The sequence below is a fragment of the Cetorhinus maximus genome, chromosome 26, assembly GCF_964194155.1.
Source record: "Cetorhinus maximus chromosome 26, sCetMax3.hap1.1, whole genome shotgun sequence".
In the NCBI taxonomy this organism is placed as follows: Eukaryota; Metazoa; Chordata; class Chondrichthyes; order Lamniformes; family Cetorhinidae; genus Cetorhinus; species Cetorhinus maximus.
The window spans coordinates 18,579,186-18,597,348 of NC_135904.1; the positions used below are offsets into that span (position 1 = coordinate 18,579,186).

The following is an 18,163-nucleotide window of genomic DNA, read 5'->3' on the forward strand; positions in this document are numbered from 1 at the left end:
ACATTTTAGTAATAGCTGCAAATCAGAAGGTGAACGGGAGAAAGGAACTTGGTGAAATTGAAATCACTAGGGAAATAGTACTGAGCAAATTGATGGAGCTGCAGGCTGGCAAGTCTCCGGGTCCTGATGGACTACATCCTAGGGTCTTAAAAGAGGTGGCTATTGAGGTAGTCGAAGCGCTGGTGTTAATTTTCCAAAATTCGCTAGATTCTGGAAGGGTTCCATCAGATTGGAAAGTAGCATATATAACCCCTCTATTCAAGAAGGGAGGGAGGCAGAAAACAGGAAACTATAGGACAGCTAGCTTGACGTCTGTTGTGGGGAAGTTATTAGAATCGATCATTAAGGAGCTTATAGCTGGGCACTTAGAAAAGCTCAAGGCAACAGGTAAGAGTCAGCATGGTTTTGTGAAAGGAAAATCATGTTTAACCAATTTCTTGAAGTTTTTTTTGAAGGAATAACATGAGCTATGGATAAAAAGGGAGCCTGTAGATGTAATTACTTGATTTCCAGAAGGCATTTGATAAGGTGCCACATCAAAGATTATTAAAGAAAATAAAAGCGCATGGTGTAGGGGGTAACATATTAGCATGGATAGAAGATTGGCTGGCTGGTAGAAAGCAGACAGTATGCATAAATGGGTCTTTTTCTGATTGGCAGGATGTGACGAGTGGATCCCACAGGGGTCTGTGCTGGGGCCTCAACTTTTTACGATTTACATCAATGACTTAGATGAGGGGAGTGAAGACATGGTAGCTAAGTTTGCAGATGACACAAAGATAGGTAGGGAAGTATGTTGTGTAGAGGACATAAGGAGGTTGCAGATGGATATAGATAGGTTGAGTGAGTGGGCAACGATCTGGCAAATGGAGTTTAATGTGGGAAAATGTGAAGTTTTTCTCTTTGGCGAGAAGGACAAAAAAGCAGAGTATTACTTAAATGGAGAATGGCTGCATAATTTTGAGGTGCAGAGGGATCTAGGTGTTCTAGTACATGAGTCACAAAAAGTTAGTATGCAGGTACAGCATGTAATTAAGAAGGCTGATGGAATGCTATCCTTTATTCCGAGAGGGATTGAACATAAAAGTAAGGATGTTATGCTTCAGTTATACAGAGCATTGGTGAGACTGCACCTCAAATACTTTGTGCAGCTTTGGCCTCCTTATTTAAGGAAGGATGTAAATGCATTGGAGGCGGTTCAAGGGAGGTTTACTAGATTGATACCTGGAATGAGTGGGTTGTCTTATGAGGAAAGGTTGGACAGACTGGGCTTGTTTCCACAGGAGTTTAGAAGAGTGAGGGGTGATTTGATTGAAGTATACGAGATCCTGAACGTCCTTGACAAGGTTGACATTGAAAGGATGTTTCTCCTTGTGGGTAAGTCCAAAACTAGGGAGCACTGTTTTAAATTAAGGGGTTGCTCTTTTAGGACAGAGATGAGGAGAAATTTTTTCTGAGGGTTGTGTGACTTTGGAATTCTCTAACTCAGAAGATGGTGGAGGCGGTGTCATTGAATATTTTTAAGGCAGAGGTAGATAGATTCTTGTTAGGCAAGGGAATTAAAGGTTATCGGGGTTAGATGGCAATGTGAAAATCGAAACACAAGAAGATAGAAACTAGGTGCAGGAGTAGGCCATTCGGCCCTTCGAGCCTGCTCCGCCATTCATTATGATCATGGCTGATCATCCAATTCAATAGCCTGCTCCTGCTTTCTCCCCATACCCTTTGATCCCTTCCGCCCCTAGAGCTATATCTAACTCCTTCTTGAAAGCATACAATGTTTTGGTCTCAACTATTTTCTGTGGTAACGGATTCCACAGGCTCACCACTCACTGGGTGAAGAAGTTTCTCCTCATCTCAGTCCTAAGTGGTCAGCCACGATCTTATTGAATGGTGGAGCAGGCTGGAGGGGCCAAATGGTCCACTCCTGTTCCTCTTGCTTATGTTCTTATGTCCTAAGAAGGAAGGGTGACCCACTTTGCTCATACTTGTACAATCTTTTGTTTGTGCGCATCTACAGGAAGACGTGCACCAATCCTTATCACCAAGGAGATGGTGGAAACAATGAAGGATGGCTCAGTTATTGTTGATCTTGCTGCTGAAGCTGGTGGAAATATAGCAACAACAAAACCTGAAGAAGTTTATGTACATAGGGTGAGTAAAAGACTCTTAGAAGTTTTGTTTTTGTTGTTGCCATTTATGTTCGTTGACAAAGAATACAGTCTAATTTTATTTTTGTGAATTCCGACTTGTCTTTGTTAACTCGCTCCTCTCATCTGTTAGGGTGTGACCCACATAGGTTATACAGATCTGCCGAGCAGAATGGCCACACAGGCCAGTAGCCTGTACTCGAACAATGTTTTAAAGCTGTTGAAGGCAATCAGCCCTGACAAAGAATACTTTTACTTTGAGCCAAAGGAGGAATTTGGCTATGGAACGGTTGATCATGTTATCCGAGGCACTTTAGTAATGCAGGTGGGTGTTCTTGTTACACAGATCCCCGTTTCGAATTTATTCTGAAAGACGTCAGGCAGAATTTGAGTACACAAGTGAAAAGGGTTAAAACCTCGTGTTATGTAACGTAAAATATTAACTTGTATTTTAATTTTGTCATTTTCATTAAAAATGAGGTGTAGTTGGGCTGTGCAGTGTTGGGATAACCCACTTAATGTTCACACACTATCAGTCCTTTTTACAAGGAGCAGCAACATGTTAGTGCGTTGCTGGCAACTGCTGCTCCGTGTCTTCATATTTAAATGAATCCTGTTTCAATCCAGATTCCCACTAAAAATTGGAGGGGAACTGTAAAATCAGGAGGGATAGTTGCTAGTAAATTATCACAATACTGGAGGAAATGAGGAAGTTTTTAATGGTTGAAATGAGAAAGAAAATGTATTTGTGGGTGCTAGCCAACATGACGGTGAGCATTTTGGTGAGTTGCACCATATGGATCTCTTTGCGTTTTGGGTGAAACTGTTCACAATCTCAACATCCTATTTGACCCCGAACTCAGCCTCGGGCTCCTTAACATCTCCAACTTGGAGTCCGCCTACTTTCATCTAGTAACATTGCCCTGTCTCTGCCCTTGCATAACCTGCTGAAACCCTCATCCAGACGTTTGCCACCTCCAGAGTTGACTGCTCCAATACTCTCCTGGCCAGCTCCCTCGTCCTCTGTAAACTGTAACTCATCAAAATGCTGGTGCCTCTATCCTAACCCACATCAAGTCATTCTTGCTGGCGTACATTGGCTTAGTGGCCCACCAGCATCTAGGCCCGAATTTTCTGCTCCTGTTGGCGGCGGGCATGTTTGGCGGCGTGAGTGGACAATATGGCGAGAAGGCCAAAAATTGGTTTTACGCTGTCGTAAAACCAGTTTGTGATCGTACGTCAATGGCAGACCGCGTTTGTCACCACAGCACGTCAGGAACCTAATTTCAATACTTCAGCATCTCATTATAAGCCCTGATTGCCGTCATGTGCAACTGGCAGGCTACGCCTCGCTTGGGATTTCGAGGATTTTTTTTTTGCCTACCTTGCTTCGGGCAGTGCTCGCGGTGATCAGTGCCAGACTTCATAAGCAGCCCCACATCACCTATAGGGGGGCTCACAGGCAGCTCTCTACCTACCAGACCAGCCGTAAGGCGGGGGTGGCTTTTCAATGGCTGCAGGGCTAGGGCTTGTTTGGGGAAGGGGGGGAAATGGCTTCAGGCAAGGGAAGAGGCTGCAGGATGAAGGCTGTACTGGGGAAGGGGGATGGGTATCTCAGGGTGTGTGTAGGGGGAACATGTAGATCTGTGCAAGTGGTCTCAAGATGGTGAGGGCTGAGGAGGCAGTCTCCAGAGGAGATGAGGCCACATGGAGATGCGAGGGTGTGTGAGAGAGACTGAATGGTGATTTCCCTTGAGCTGGTGGTGATTGAGATGCCAGTGAATGTGTGATGGGCTTGTGAGTGTGTGAGTTTAGAGTGATGAGATGGTTGCTTTACCCTGGCGGCACGAATGAGATCACTCATCCTCTTTCTGCACTGGATGGCCAATCTCTTCTGTGCAGCGTTGGCACTGACCACCACGGCCATCACCTCCCAAGCCGGAGTGGTGAGCTTGCTGGACCTCCTGCGGCCAGAGCAAGAGTGGGGGGTATCACGGTGGACCTCCCAAAGGCATTCCAGTGACAGGTCACTGAACTCTTCTCAGCTTTCAGGGCCGTGTCTTCACTGGAGCAGTCCTGGGCTGCAGGCGTTGAGGACTGTGCGCGGCTGCCATTTAAATATGGCGCCCAGAATGAGGAAACGGTGAGGTAGTGGCATGGCGGGCAATTCAGAGGCCGCCCACCAGCAAGATGACATGTTTCCTGTGGCTGCATAATTACTGAGACGGGAGGCAGATGGTACGGTGCAAAAACCCGCCATTGCGGTTGGCTGGCAAAACCCCCGTTTTTCACACCCGCTACTGCACTTAGTGCAATTCTGGGATGATTACACCCCTAGAGTTTTTAAATTCTCATTCACATAATCAAATACCCTCATGGTTTCCCTATCTCTGTAACTTCCTGCAGCCCTACAACCCTCCAAGAACCCTGTGTTCCTCTGCACCATTGCTGGCAGTGCCATCAGCTACCCAGATGCTAAGCTCTGGAATTTCCTCCCTAAACCTCTGCCTCTCCTTTGTCGTTCTTTAAGACACTCCCTAAAAAAGCTCTTCTCTGACCAAATTTTGTGTCTCTGTCTCCCCCTCCTAATACCTCCATTGGCTCAAGGTCAATTTTCAACTGATTATTGCTTCAGTGATGAGCTTTATGTTAAAGATGCTATATGAGTGCAAATTTTCTGCACAAATTTGTACCAACAGAAGTTGAATCGTTCAATTGATTGTGTACTCCTTGACTAAGAAACTTCAAATTAGAAGTGAGAGCTAAATCATTCTTCATTTAATAAAAGTGATGAAATTATGAAGCTTAACACTTTCCACCATTGCACGCAGGAAGGCAAGAATTTATTTCCAGCACCTCAACCCTTAACTGTTCCAGTAAGTGCACCTGTTAAACACAAATCAGTGACAGAACTTGAAGCAGAAAAGGAAGCCATGGTTTCTCCCTTCAGAAAGACGATGACTTCTGCTGGTATCTATACAACAGGTAAGGCCAAAGGGGAAAAAAACGCTTGCTTTTTAATTGGACCAATAAAATTGATGCCGAATTTCTCCAGTGTCACTGGGCAAAAAATCCCTTTTCAAAGGGCGCCAATGAACTATAATCTAGCTGGGATCCAATCAAACAGAAAGAAGTTTAAAATAGAAACAGAAAATGCATCAAAGACTCAACAGGTCTGTCAGCGCCTGTGGAGAGAGAAGCAGAGTTCATCTTTCCAGTCCAATATGACTCTTCTTTGGAACTTCGAAGATGAGCTACGTTTGACTGGAAACATTAACTCTGTTTCTCTCTCCACAGATGCCCCCCCCAGACCTCCTGAGTTTTTCCAGCATTTTCTGTTTTTATTTCAGATTTCCAGCATCCGCAGCATTTTGCTTTTAATTTAGAGGGAAGTTTAACGTGAGCTCGATCGAAATTTTGTTGCCTTGGTGCTTGTGGATTCCATTCCCACTCCAATACCACGTGGCAGTGGACAGGACCATGGATGAGTGACGAGCAATCATGGCAACCCTCCCTGCTGGTTTCTGCTGTGCTGTGACATTCCTATCTGGACCCCCCGTCCAAGTGACACTGCTTAGCCTCTAAGATCAGATAAGGTCACACATTTTCAGAGGAATATGACCTTGGGCAAGATGTTCTGCAAACAGCAACTGACTTGTTTGTTGCTCTTTAATTATCATCTTGTACTGTGTAAATCAAATTCCCATAGTTTCCTTAATCAGATCAAAGTAATTCAATTTATTTAAGATTATTGATAATAAGTGTGTGCTAATCCTATCATAGCACTTTTTTGTTTAAGATGATTGATTTATTGGGCTGAATTTTCAGGGGCTCCGAAGGTGGGAAGAGAAGTGGGGCAGGGCCCCCGAGAAAGGACGGTGTCATTCTTGATGGTGCCGGCCATTTCGGGAGAGGTGAATTCGAGCACTGGACAAGGCTGCCCCTCCCCCATGAGGCAGGAAGGCAATTAGCTTCATTTCAGAGCCTGGAAAACTGGTGGGGTGGGGGAGGTCAGATCAGTTGCCTGTAGACAGGCACCCGGCAGGAGATGGGGGTGCTCTTGGCAGGCTGAAAAACTCTCCTGCCTCCATGGGTGGGAATACAGCCATAGACCCCACCCTGTCGAGAGGGATTTCCCTGCACCCCCACCCAATGGCTGCTTTTTTTGTTTCAAAGTTTCTAAAGAGTGGCTCAGGGGGCACCACCTTGCTGAAGTGCCCTCCTGGTTACTTTGTACTGCAGCTGGGTGCTGCATTGAAGCTGGAAGACCTCTGAGTGGGCCTCCCGCCCCTGTCTCTCAGAACTTGTCTGCTGCCCTTAGCTGGACAGTGAACCTACCTGCATGCCGGCTAAGGGCTCACCCAACTGAAAATCTTTAACCAGTTTCCCACTGGTTTTCTGGCCTGAAAATAAACCCAGCTTCTCTTTTCCTGCCTCCACGGTGAATACCCAGTTCGTTTGGTTCCGTTAGAAAAATATAAACATGTGCTTCATGCTAACAATAATTAAGTGTCTTATCAAGTTTTATTGCGGAAGTAGCACTAACCAATGTTGATTCACAGGTTTGGCTGGAGTTCTCGGGTTAGGAATAAGCTCCCCAAATCCTGCCTTCACTCAGATGGTTACAACCTTCGGTCTAGCGGGCCTGGTGGGATATCACACAGTGTGGGGCGTCACTCCAGCTCTGCATTCACCACTAATGTCAGTGACGAATGCCATCTCGGGTAAGAATTTTGCAAAGTCACACTCAGAATTGTAACGTATTGGCACAACCTCTATGAAGTGCAAGGAAATGTTCTCCGATCTGGATGTATTTATCTCAGCTTTTGCATGTCTTGCTTTTCGAAATTATTTACGTGAAATAACCTGCAAACCTGAGTGTGTAAATGTATAAATTCCTAGAAAGTTTTTTTTTCTGTGGAATGTGTGCTTTTTATTAAAGTTACATCTCTGATTTTACTTTCACTAGGCTCTACAGCACAAGAATTGAGTGTCCTGTCCCTAGTCTCCCTCACTGACACTTAACCAATCACCAGACTGTTGACTACGAGGCTCCTTGCCTATGCTTACCTCTGACTTAACATTAGTGGAGTGTAGGAGCGGACTCCTGTCCTGTCATTCTACAAGCACTTTCACATTGAATGAAATCAGTACGTTCCCACTGCTGATGGACTTTGTATAATGGCTTGACCTATTGAGACTTAGTATTAAAAGTTAATACTATTATCAGCCTAGTGAGAGGCCATAAGGTTTGCCACTTAAGCAATTGAATGGAGCCAAATTTATTTTCACTTTAGCTGTGGAAATTGTGGGCCTGGCTTCCGACAAGGCTTGATCGGGAGTGATGACAGCATCTGCTAACGTGAACGCGGAGGCTAAACGTCTCCGTGCACTGGTCCACTTATAAGTAGTAATTAAAAAATAAAGCTTTCTACTCGGGTACTACAAAAATGTGTTGAAATGTGGAACCACCTTCAGTAATCGTAAATTTTGCTCCAGTAAAATATAACTTTGTAAACCACCATTGTCAAAATTTTGTAGAAATGTAATTGAAAGACTGTATTGGCCTTGAAAGTTATTTCAATAAAGCAGAAAGAGAGGAAAACAGATTTTTAAAAAGCCTATTTCCCTTCGCTGTGTAATTTGCTCTTGTGTTTCTGTGCACTCTTCAGGCCTTACAGCTGTAGGTGGTCTAGTCCTAATGGGAGGAAGTTTCTTACCATCATCTGTTCCTCAAACACTAGCCCTACTGGCTGCTTTTATATCATCGGTTAATATAGCAGGTAAGTTGTATGGCAGTGTTAGGATGCTACCGTTACTTGTACAAGTGAAGATGAGCTGCTGATTTGGGACTCAACACGTCTATCCACCTGGCTATATTAATTGATGGGATTCAGTTTCCTTTCCCCCACTGTGTTACGTTCTAACGTGGTCAGCTCGCACAGATGAAACTAATGCTGAAGCTTGTAAAATGTTAGCATTGCTGAGGGGAGGGAAAGAGCTGGCGAATGAGTTTCTCCATAGTTTTAATTGCTGAATGAGCAATGATTGCAGTTTGTTCTTTCATCACGTTTTTTTTTGAAACCTGCAAATCATTCGAGCCCCCCCCCACCCCCACCCCTGCCTTGCCCACATTAGAATCTATCTTTTCTTTTCCCAGGGAAATTTATGTCCTATGTTTCTCAGTGGGGCTGAGCGAACACCGTTCCAGCTCAACCCCCAATATTCTTTACTAATTTTTGAGGTGGTCCTGGAGTCCTTTTTATTAACATTCCGTTTTCAGGTGAGGAGGGCCCAAGCTTTACCTGTGACCCAGCAGTAAGGTGGTCCGAACCTAAACTCCCACACTCCCTAAAATGCCATCATGCCCTTTTCACTGAGCAGCTTGTCAAGTCTCTCCTTTAAGGATTAGCGCCTCCACGCGTGCCATTGAGCTGATCGGAAAAGCAGTGCCATTCACCGTATAAACATTGACCAAGCAATTTCATTTCCTCATGTTTGGGAGTTACTCATTTTAAACTGATTTTGGGTGGGAATGGGTGCTTTAAACTTATAAATTGACATTGATGTTTTTCACTCTTGTTGATTGGACATTCTTGTTAGATCAATTTGATTTAGGTTTTTTGCAGTGAAGTAAAGAATGTTTGGACATGCACCTTTTTAATTTCAGGCGGTTTCCTTATTACCCAGAGGATGTTGGATATGTTTAAGCGTCCCACAGATCCACCTGAGTACAACTATCTGTACGCGCTACCAGCGGCAGCATTTGTTGGTGGCTACGGTGCTTCTTTGGCCAGTGGATACAACATAGAGCAGGTTGAGGCTATTTCCTCTCTGTTTACTTACCATTCCAGTTCTTTTTTCTCAAGTAAAGATGAAAACATGCTTGAATTATTAAGTTCAATTATTTGTGTTTCCTGCCTTTGGGATCACAGGCTGCCACTTCCTTATAATTTCGCACTAATTTTACCTTGCCCCCTAATTGGCTTAATTTTTTTTTTTCAATCATAAGTATCTTTTTTAATATAAATTGTGGCATTATATTCTTAAAAATTCAAACAACATGGGGTTTAATTTCCTCTGTGCATTGTTAGTACATTTGCTCAAAGTTACTTTTATGGGCTTTTTTAAAAAAAAACGGTCATCAACACATTTGTTTTAAGCAGTTTAGCATCTACTTTAAAGAGCATGTGAAGGGATTTCACATGAATGCATTAAGCAGTGTACACCAGAGGAAATTTAACTCCCTCCAACACCCTGACCCATTATTTGATGAAATTGTTTATATTGGCTAACAGTGATGTGAATAATAAGTTGATATGCTATTCCATTTGTCCTTTTCATTCATCATTCTGATGCTGAGAGTGAAAAGGCAAGTTGTGCTGAAGGGGCAAGTTGGTGGAATTTAACACCTATAAAGGGATTTTACACTTTCCAATTGCTAACAACTCTCATGTAACAATAGTTGAAAGTTAAAAATGGATCCAAAATTCAAGTTATCAATTTAATGGTTAGCTGTCAACTTGTAAATGCTAAGCTTTTAAACTTTCTCAAAACCCCTATGCCTGAGCAGATTTTTAGTCACCTCGCCTTATCCCTCTATCGGGCTTGGCAATGATATTCCTTACACCTCTTTGAAGCACCTGGGTTCTCTTTTTAACACAAGATGCTATGTATTCATGATTTATTGTTTATATTGGGCACTACCCAGGACTTGGTTTTAAGAAAAGGAGTACCAGACCTGATCTCTGAATCAGGTGAAAGTGATCCCTTGTATCAATCCTAAAATTTCTGATATGCCTAAGCAAAGCCCAGGCATCCTGAGGTGAGCAGTTTTAATTATCGATTCTGGCTTTCAAGCATTCTGAAGGGCTAATAAAATCCAAGAAGGGTAAAATTAATTATATGCATGGCCAACACAGAAAAAGCCTGTCAAGCCAGCTCATAAGTCTTCCCCATTCTATGGCAATAAGTGAAAACCAGGCCAAAACATTTCTGGACAGCAATTAATAATGATAGTGCTTAAAGGCTGGGGGAGCACAACTATATATCAAGGCCATGGGATAAGTGAACCACTTTTTGAAGCACTTAGAAGTCTTTTATAGCGACATATTATTTCATTTTTCCATAATATCCACTTGGCTTACCCACAATATGTGAAGAAATAAATGAATAACTGCATTTAAATAATAGTTATAAAAAATAGCTAAATGTAAAGCAGAATCCTTATTTTATAGTACAAGGTATTTCTAAGTTGAATTGGGAAACAAATTCAGTTTTGCTGTACTTCATTGGAAAAAAATGTTTAACCCTTTTTAATTAACTTTTAAAGTTTGAAATATGGTGTTTAATATTTCGATGGGCATTAAATTGTAGCTGAGCCAATGTTGGTAACATGTTGAAATTTATTGTTGCAAAGTAATAAATGTGTTGCTGTTGCAGATGGTGTACCTTGGTTCAGGCCTGTGCTGCGTTGGAGCATTGGCAGGACTCTCTGCACAAAAAACATCCAGATTGGGAAATGCGCTGGGTATGATTGGTGTAGCTGGTGGTTTGGCTGCCACCCTAGGCGCAATTAAACCCTCGCCAGAGCTTCTGGGTCAGATGTCTTCTGCCATGGCAATGGGTGGAACCATAGGTGAGCAAGCAAATCTGGCTAATACGGCCATCGACACAATGTATCTAGTGCAGATTAACTTGGAATATCTTCAGCATTGAATTCTACGCAAAATGGCTCGAGGGTTCTTAGATCCCAGGACTGTTTGTTCTCTATCTGCCTGTAACAGCTTGGCTCACAACCCTCCAGATTTTTTTGATCTGTTGGTGAATAGGTTCCTTAAAAGTGGTGTTAGTTTTATAGAGTGAAAGCATAAAGTCATAAAAGGGAAAAATAGACAGAGGCATAATTCTGGAACGTTCCACAGACGAGAATGCCTGCGTGTCAAGTAAATTGGGCAACGTTTATCCGGCGGCTATAGCTCAGCTTAAATACGTTGCTTAGCCACCTGATCGACCTTCTTAAAAGTCAAATGATTGTTTGTTTAAGATCAAGATCAATAGTCACAGGGATATGTTTACAATTAAATGCTGCGTAAAACAGGAGGAACCTTGAGCTGCTGGAACTATGTATGTGCCATGTTGAGGAAAGAATCCAGACTAAGGTGAATAATGTGGGTTGCAAGGCAGATATCCTGGACATTAACTTTCCTACTGAGGCACAGAGTGAAACCTGGCAAACCCTCTCATCAGGTGATAAAATAGATTGAGTGAACTATATGAAGGGCAATAAACACCCATCCCAATGATGGGTAATATTGTGAAAGCCGTAAAACTGCTTTAACAATTTACCGTTAATCATCTCAAAGTAAGAATGTATTCCGTTGCCCAGACAGTTTTGTTCTGAATTTGTGCTCAGTTGGTAGCACACTAGCCTCTGAATCGCAAGGTTCTGGGTTCAAGTCCCACTCCAGGTCTTCAGCATAAAACTCAAAGCTGACACTCCAGTGCTGTGCTGAGGGGCCATTGCATTGTCAGAGGTGCCATCTTTCAGATAAGATATTAAACCAAGACCCAGAGCTGGATTTTACGCTCCCCCCTTGGTGGGTTTGAAGGAGGGGTGGAGGAGGTGGCATGTGAAATATAGCGGGTGGCCTTTTACTGGCTCCACCTTGTCTGAGATTTTACAGGGGTGCGGGGGAGGTCCTTAGGTGACCAGTTAGTGGCCGCTTAAGGGCCTCACCCCACCCCCATGGGTGTTTTATTTAACCCACGGCAGTGGGAGGCCAACACCATGTAGGAAGCGCAGCAGCTTTAGCTGCGCAGGCTGGCATTGGGCAAAGGGGTGTTGTTGGCGGAGAACCTCCTTTGCATGCCCTCTGGGCTCATCAGAGGCAACCATCACCCTCGAGGTCATCCTCCCCCCCGACCCCTTGATCTCGGCCCCCTACCCCCTTCCCCTCCTCGTGAGACTGGCAACACTTGGATTTAGCCTGAGCTCTTCGGCACATGGGGGCTGCCTGTGGTCCCAGCAAAGGCCACTGCCCCTAGCTGGTGGTGCTGGGGGCTACAGAGCTGTCAGCCAATTGCCCGATAGCAGAAAGCTCAGGACTTCCTCCTGAAAAGGGGGCTGAAGTCTTGCTTTAAAGCAATTAACGCTGCTCACAGCATTAACGCTGCGGGGCAGCTGTTGAGGTTGTGGGTGGGCTACCCCCTTGACTCTTTAGCCAAGGTCGGGTTGGGGCCAGCTGATGGCAGGATCACCAGGGTCCCAGGCCTCGGCTGAGTAATGGGGGTCACGATGTGGGGGTCATGAGGGAGGCTGGAGAGAGGTTTTGGCAGCAAGGGCAGGGGTGCGCTCTCAGTGAGGTAGCCCATCCCTTACTGGGGCCGGGCCCCTTGATCAGGCACTGAATGTCTTTGAACAAGGGACCCTTCCAGAAGCTCTTAAGTAACCCTGACAGGGTTTGCTTTTCAGGCTTCCTGCATGGTGAGCCCCCTACCTGTCACTGGTTGAATACCAGCCACGGCAGGATGAGGCCCTCAAGTGGGCCCTAATTGTTCAGTAAGGGCTTCAGTTGATGGCTGGGCAAGAAGGCCGTCCACGAGATTGCCTGTCCTAGGCTTAAATTGGGACAGCGGCAAGAAGGTGGCATGGTTCCCACCTGCCACCCTCCTGCCTGATCAAATGGCCTACTGCCGCCAGACCTGTCTTGGCCGGGGGGGGGGGGTGGCATTAAATTCTGCCCAACGATTCAGAGAGTAGGAACACAGTGACTGAAAGGCTGACCCCCACCACTGTTTGATCAGAAGAGATGAGGATAAACTGAAATTGGAAGAGAAAAGGGTCAGTGCAGAGATGGATGAGTGTAAGCTCCCAAAGTAAATTCAGGGCGAGAGAAGAAAGTGGAACATGCTAAAGGTAGGGGGCAATGGAAGCCAGAACTTTATGCAGATGTTTGGTTTGTCGATACTGACAGGCATCACAAAGATGGCATTGAATTTTGCAGCATTAAGCTGGACGAAATTTGGACTCATCCAAGTTTAAATGACAAGGCAGACAATGGGATAATTTTACAACGGCCTTAGAATCAATGGAGAAGGCAGAGAAATATAGCTGTTTGTTGTTATAGTAGATATGGAAAATGGTCCTTGCTTTGTCAATGACATAGTTGATGTGTAGCATATAAATGTGAAAGATGAGGCAAGATGATTTTTTTTATACATTAGAGGGGACTGTATGCAGACTTGAGGTACTTGTTGGAAAAATAAGGGGTAAGTTTGTATTCCATTAATTAAAATAGATGAAAACTCCTGTAAAATGACACCTATAATGTTTGTTATGGTAGGTCTAGGTGGATAGAGCAGTGCCAGAGTATTAGTGATTTTCAAACCTTTAGCTATAGGGGGTGCTGTTGGTCAGAAAACCTAACAAAAAAGTCTTTAGCAATATTTGCTATGTACTTAGTAGGCCACAGTGACAATTGTGTATTATTTTATTTGTATTACCTACATAGTCCACAGCAGATGGAACAATTATTTGACACTTTACCTTTTATACAACAATGAAATGATGCCTAAGGACTCATTGAAACAGGTGGTGGATTGGTCATGTATGTTGGTCATAGATGAACTGTTACAAATGAGTTAGGGATGAGTGGCTCTATGCTTGAAAACCTTATGTACATTTCAAGTTCAATGAGGAATCTGATAGCCATAGCTGATTTTAAAACCATGGCCTGAATGTTGCCTTTGGCGGGTGGGCGGGATCAGTGGGCCTGGGAGCGGTCAGGAAACGGACTGCCGACCGTTATCGGCCCCTGACTGTGCTTTCACGCTGGCCGGCCAATTAACAGCCAGCCAGCGTAAAACGCACGCTGCAGCGCTGCTGGGGTGGGGGCGGGAGGAGCGCAAGCCCTGAAGTTCGCGGGTGCGCGCACTAAAAGCTCCCCGAGGCACAGAGCTGCCTCAGGGAGCTGAAGATCTTTAAGCATAAAAATAAAGATATTTAAAACCATGAGAACATGATCCCTCATGTGACTCTGCCAAATGAGCAAGGACGTGATAAATAGGCTTTTAAAAAGTTTTTATTTTTTTAAAGTCACTGGTCAAAACCTCATCTCGCCGGTGGATGAGGTTTCACCAAAAATGTAAAGGCCGCTTGGCCTTTTTTTGCCCGCCCGCCAACCGAACAGCCGGACAGGCAGTGAAAAATTCTATTCAATTAAATGATCGAGGGTCTTAACAGGCCGCTTAATGGTCGGCAGGTGTGCTGCCGACTCCGCGCGCCCGCCGACCGAAATATCGCGCGATGACGTTGGGGCACTCGCCCGATGTCATCGCACGTCATTTTACGCTTGTTCGGGCTGGGCGCACACCCACCCGACGAGAGAGAAATTCTGCCCTTTGTATTGTGCTTCTTAATGAATTATAAAAGGCCAGGTCGTATCAGCTCAGATTTAGGATCACCATATCTTTGTTAACATTGTAGTGAGTTTTGTAACCAAAGTTTCATTGCTCAAGGGCTTTACCCTGCAGTATGCTGTACACCTGGGATAAAATCCAGCACAATTTTGCAACTCTGGCTGTCAGATGTCAGCAGGCCATAAGGCACCTTTAATAACATAGTGGAAGGAGCTTTATTCTGCACTTGATTGTGCCGTGTCTCCTCTTGGTGGTGCTCGATGCTGAAAATAGGTGCTTTAAATGGGAGGTGTTCCACTTCCCAGGATTAACATCCTTATCCTGATCAGCACACAAAGTACATTCCAGTGTTGAGACAGTATTTTGAGAAGGGCTCATACATCATACTAACCAAACATTAAAACTCAACCATGGTGACCTCACAAAATAATTCAGCAGCAGAATAAGTTTGTAATTCTCACTACGCACGATTGACATGGACTTTAAACATCACTCCAATTATTTTAGAATGTAGAATTTTTATTTTGGCGATTTGGGAGCAAGATCAGATGCATAAAAATAAATGTGAGCAGAAGAGATAATCTTCTATATTAACATGGTGCCTATCTTTTAATGTGCATGTTGCTGAAAGAATATCTGGCTTAAAAAAAAATATTTTGTCCAGGCACCAATTCATTAATTCCTACCAATGTGCCAGGATGTTTCCCTCATTGGAACAATCGCGTAAGCAGCCTGCTTTTTGTAACCAGGATGCTTCACTAAGAAACTTTGTCCCTTGGACTGCTTGTTGAGATAGTATAATTGTTCTGAAACTCTCCCTCGTGGTAATTATTATTGACTAGCTGTAATGATTTTTAAAGGAGCCCAAGAGTCTTGTAAAAGTTCACTATCCAGGCCAGTTTATGCAACAGGAGTACCGATGACAGAAATACAGCATGTGCTTGCATCCATTAGAAACCCAATACTTGCATCCATTAGAAACCCAATACTTGCATCCATTAGAAACCCAATACTTTAGCCTCCAGCTTTTTGGAAAATACCATTGTGAAAATGTCACTTTGTATATCAGTGTTATGAAATGTATTTTTGGTGTTTTATGCAAGGTAACAGTTTAATCCCCCACCGTTCCCAAACTCCCAATCGTACAGAGCAAAATTCAGTGCAGCCGGCAGAAGTGCAGGCACGATCCAGACAGTTACATGGGGATAGGTTAGCACGAGGTCATCAGTATTAGAATTCAAATATCATTCACATATGAGTTCCATTACTGATGTACGTTCCTGAAAACAGAATTGAAGACATACTTGGAGGGCTCAGGGTTCCATAACCTACTTGAGAATCTGTACCCAGGATATCAGCAGCAGTGGGTCCATCAAACCCAATTTGCACCTGCTTTGTTTTCTGTTCTGCTCTCCTTAATTGTAGTTTTTTTTTTCCATTGGTTCTAAGTTTTTCTTTACCTCATTTCACTTACCTTTTCCCTCGCTTCCCCCCCACCATTCCCACAATTTTCATTTGTCCCTACCTTCCACTGCTCCTCTCCCCCACCCACATATCTCGCAGTGAAATGAGTGGTAGTCAGTGTAGCAATAATTTACAACAGCTCAGGACACGCAGGGAGGCAATGAGACCCTGCGCCAAGTAAGAAGAGCAGCAGAGCCTTGCAGTGTGTCTTCGATACATCATGAGGCCAGGTAGACAAATCAGAAAACCATAGAAGAGAGATGAATGTACAATTTTAACCTACATACAGCTCACACAGTGCTTGAAACCAGGAGATGGTGTGCTGATATACATTGGAATAATGAGACATGCATTGATAGTACAATTCATCATGTGTTGAAATATTGGACATGGTCACACTGCTGAAGAGAAGCAATCTGTGGAACTCAAATGCTTCCTAACTTATTTTAGGCTAAGTTCCTCCGGTCCCATGTGGAACAGTGGGCAGCAAGACTTCGCCACCAGCCCCAGTCCATCGCAATCTCTGCTTCAGCCCAGGTGGTGTCCTGCTCTTGGAGGTCCACCTTAAAGGTACTTCACCAGTTCTTCTTTAGCTGACCCGGTCTTCTTTCTCCTGGTGGTGTCCATTCTACTGCCACCCTGTACATGTCCTGCCAGTCTCCATCATTTCTCCATCAAGATGTCCCCCAGGCATCTCTGACCAGTCCTTCTTCATTAGTGATGCTGACTATCCATGTGGTGCCCAGGATCTTACATAGGCAGCGCTCTTGAAAGATGTCCAATTTATGTGACACCGTTGCTGTTCTCTTCCATGCCTTGCTGGCATAGATTGCAGTTGCTACTACTATGGGCACGTAGAGTCGCAGCTTCATAGCCATGTTGACGGTGTTGGATGACCAGATTGTGTGGAGCAGTTGGAAGACCAATGCTGCTTTGCCCATCCTTGTGTGGATATTGACCTCTACAACACCCCTGGCTAAGAAGCAGCACAGCTAACAAGGAAGTGGTCAGCACCCTTATGTTTTGTTGCCCAATGGTGATGTGAAAGCCTTGTTGCCATCTAGTCATCATTGTCTTGATCTTTGCGCAGCTGATGTGTAGACCAATCTTGGCTCCACTACTTTCGAGACTGGTGGTCATGCCTTGTAGCGCGTACAATTCTTTGGCTAGGTGATGTCGTCTGCAAAATCCAGGTCCATCAACTGGTGGTGTTGCCATGGGATACCAAAGTCTGCACCCACCATCGCTTCCCAACAGGGCAGGTGAAAAACAAGACAGAGTAATCCACTCATGATTCTCGCACATAATCTGTCATCCTGTTGAAGAAAGCTATAGGGCCAGGGATAAGATGTGTTGTTCAATAAGATGGGGACAAAACTGAAAGATAGAGAGAGACATGCACATGCATACAGACACACACATACACGCTGTTGCTGTACGTAGGGTGCTTGAAAGGTAGAGCTCAGTGTCATTAGTGTAGATGTGGAACCTGCTACATATTGGTTGAAGCTGCTAAAGGGTAGCATGTTGATGAGGAAGAGGAGGAGGGCAAGGATGAGTCTTTGGAGGGGATTCTAGAGTTAATGATACAGTGGTAAGAAGCAAAGAATTCTGCTTGTGCTGCCAATCACAGATAGCATAATGTGTAAATATTTATTGATCTTTGAGGGCAGTGAACACCTTTGCCCATTGTGGCCTTGACTCTTAGGGCTGAATTTTACTAGCCCCCTGGTTGAGAGAAGTGGAGGCAGATGGGGTGGATGCAGTAAAGCAGCAGAGAGCGACACCGGGACTGCTCCCCATTGCTGTCCCACTGCGAGGGGAGTTTCCCAGTGGTGGGCAGGCGGTTGACTACGATCAGCTGCCCATTTCATGTAGGCGTGCAGCCAATTTGCATAATTTAGAGTCCAGTTACGGGCCATTTAATGGGGCTGCTGACATTTTGCTGATGGTGGCATAGCTCTCTAGCCACGTGGAGAGGCTGCTGGCTTCTTGAGGTGGCCTCTCTGTGGCAGGTTGGGTTGGGGGCGGGGGGGAGTGTTGCATCATTGGAGCTGGAGGCTCCATGGCTCAAGAAGGGTGTGGACTGGGAAAGCACCCCCGCGGCCTCAACAAAACTTCCCCGGAGG

General features: G+C 44.6%; 1 protein-coding gene across 1 annotated transcript in view; it reads left to right on the plus strand.

The window, feature by feature from the left end:
* nnt2 (nicotinamide nucleotide transhydrogenase 2) overlaps positions 1-18,163 on the plus strand; it is an 82,964-nt gene that overhangs the window by 34,836 nt on the left and 29,965 nt on the right. The window contains exons 8-14 of the mRNA XM_078530245.1: positions 2,021-2,154; positions 2,284-2,475; positions 4,982-5,135; positions 6,713-6,874; positions 7,823-7,933; positions 8,821-8,966; positions 10,593-10,788. Of these exons, the coding sequence (XP_078386371.1) occupies positions 2,021-2,154; positions 2,284-2,475; positions 4,982-5,135; positions 6,713-6,874; positions 7,823-7,933; positions 8,821-8,966; positions 10,593-10,788 (1,095 nt within the window). The remainder of the gene's footprint in view (positions 1-2,020; positions 2,155-2,283; positions 2,476-4,981; positions 5,136-6,712; positions 6,875-7,822; positions 7,934-8,820; positions 8,967-10,592; positions 10,789-18,163) is intronic.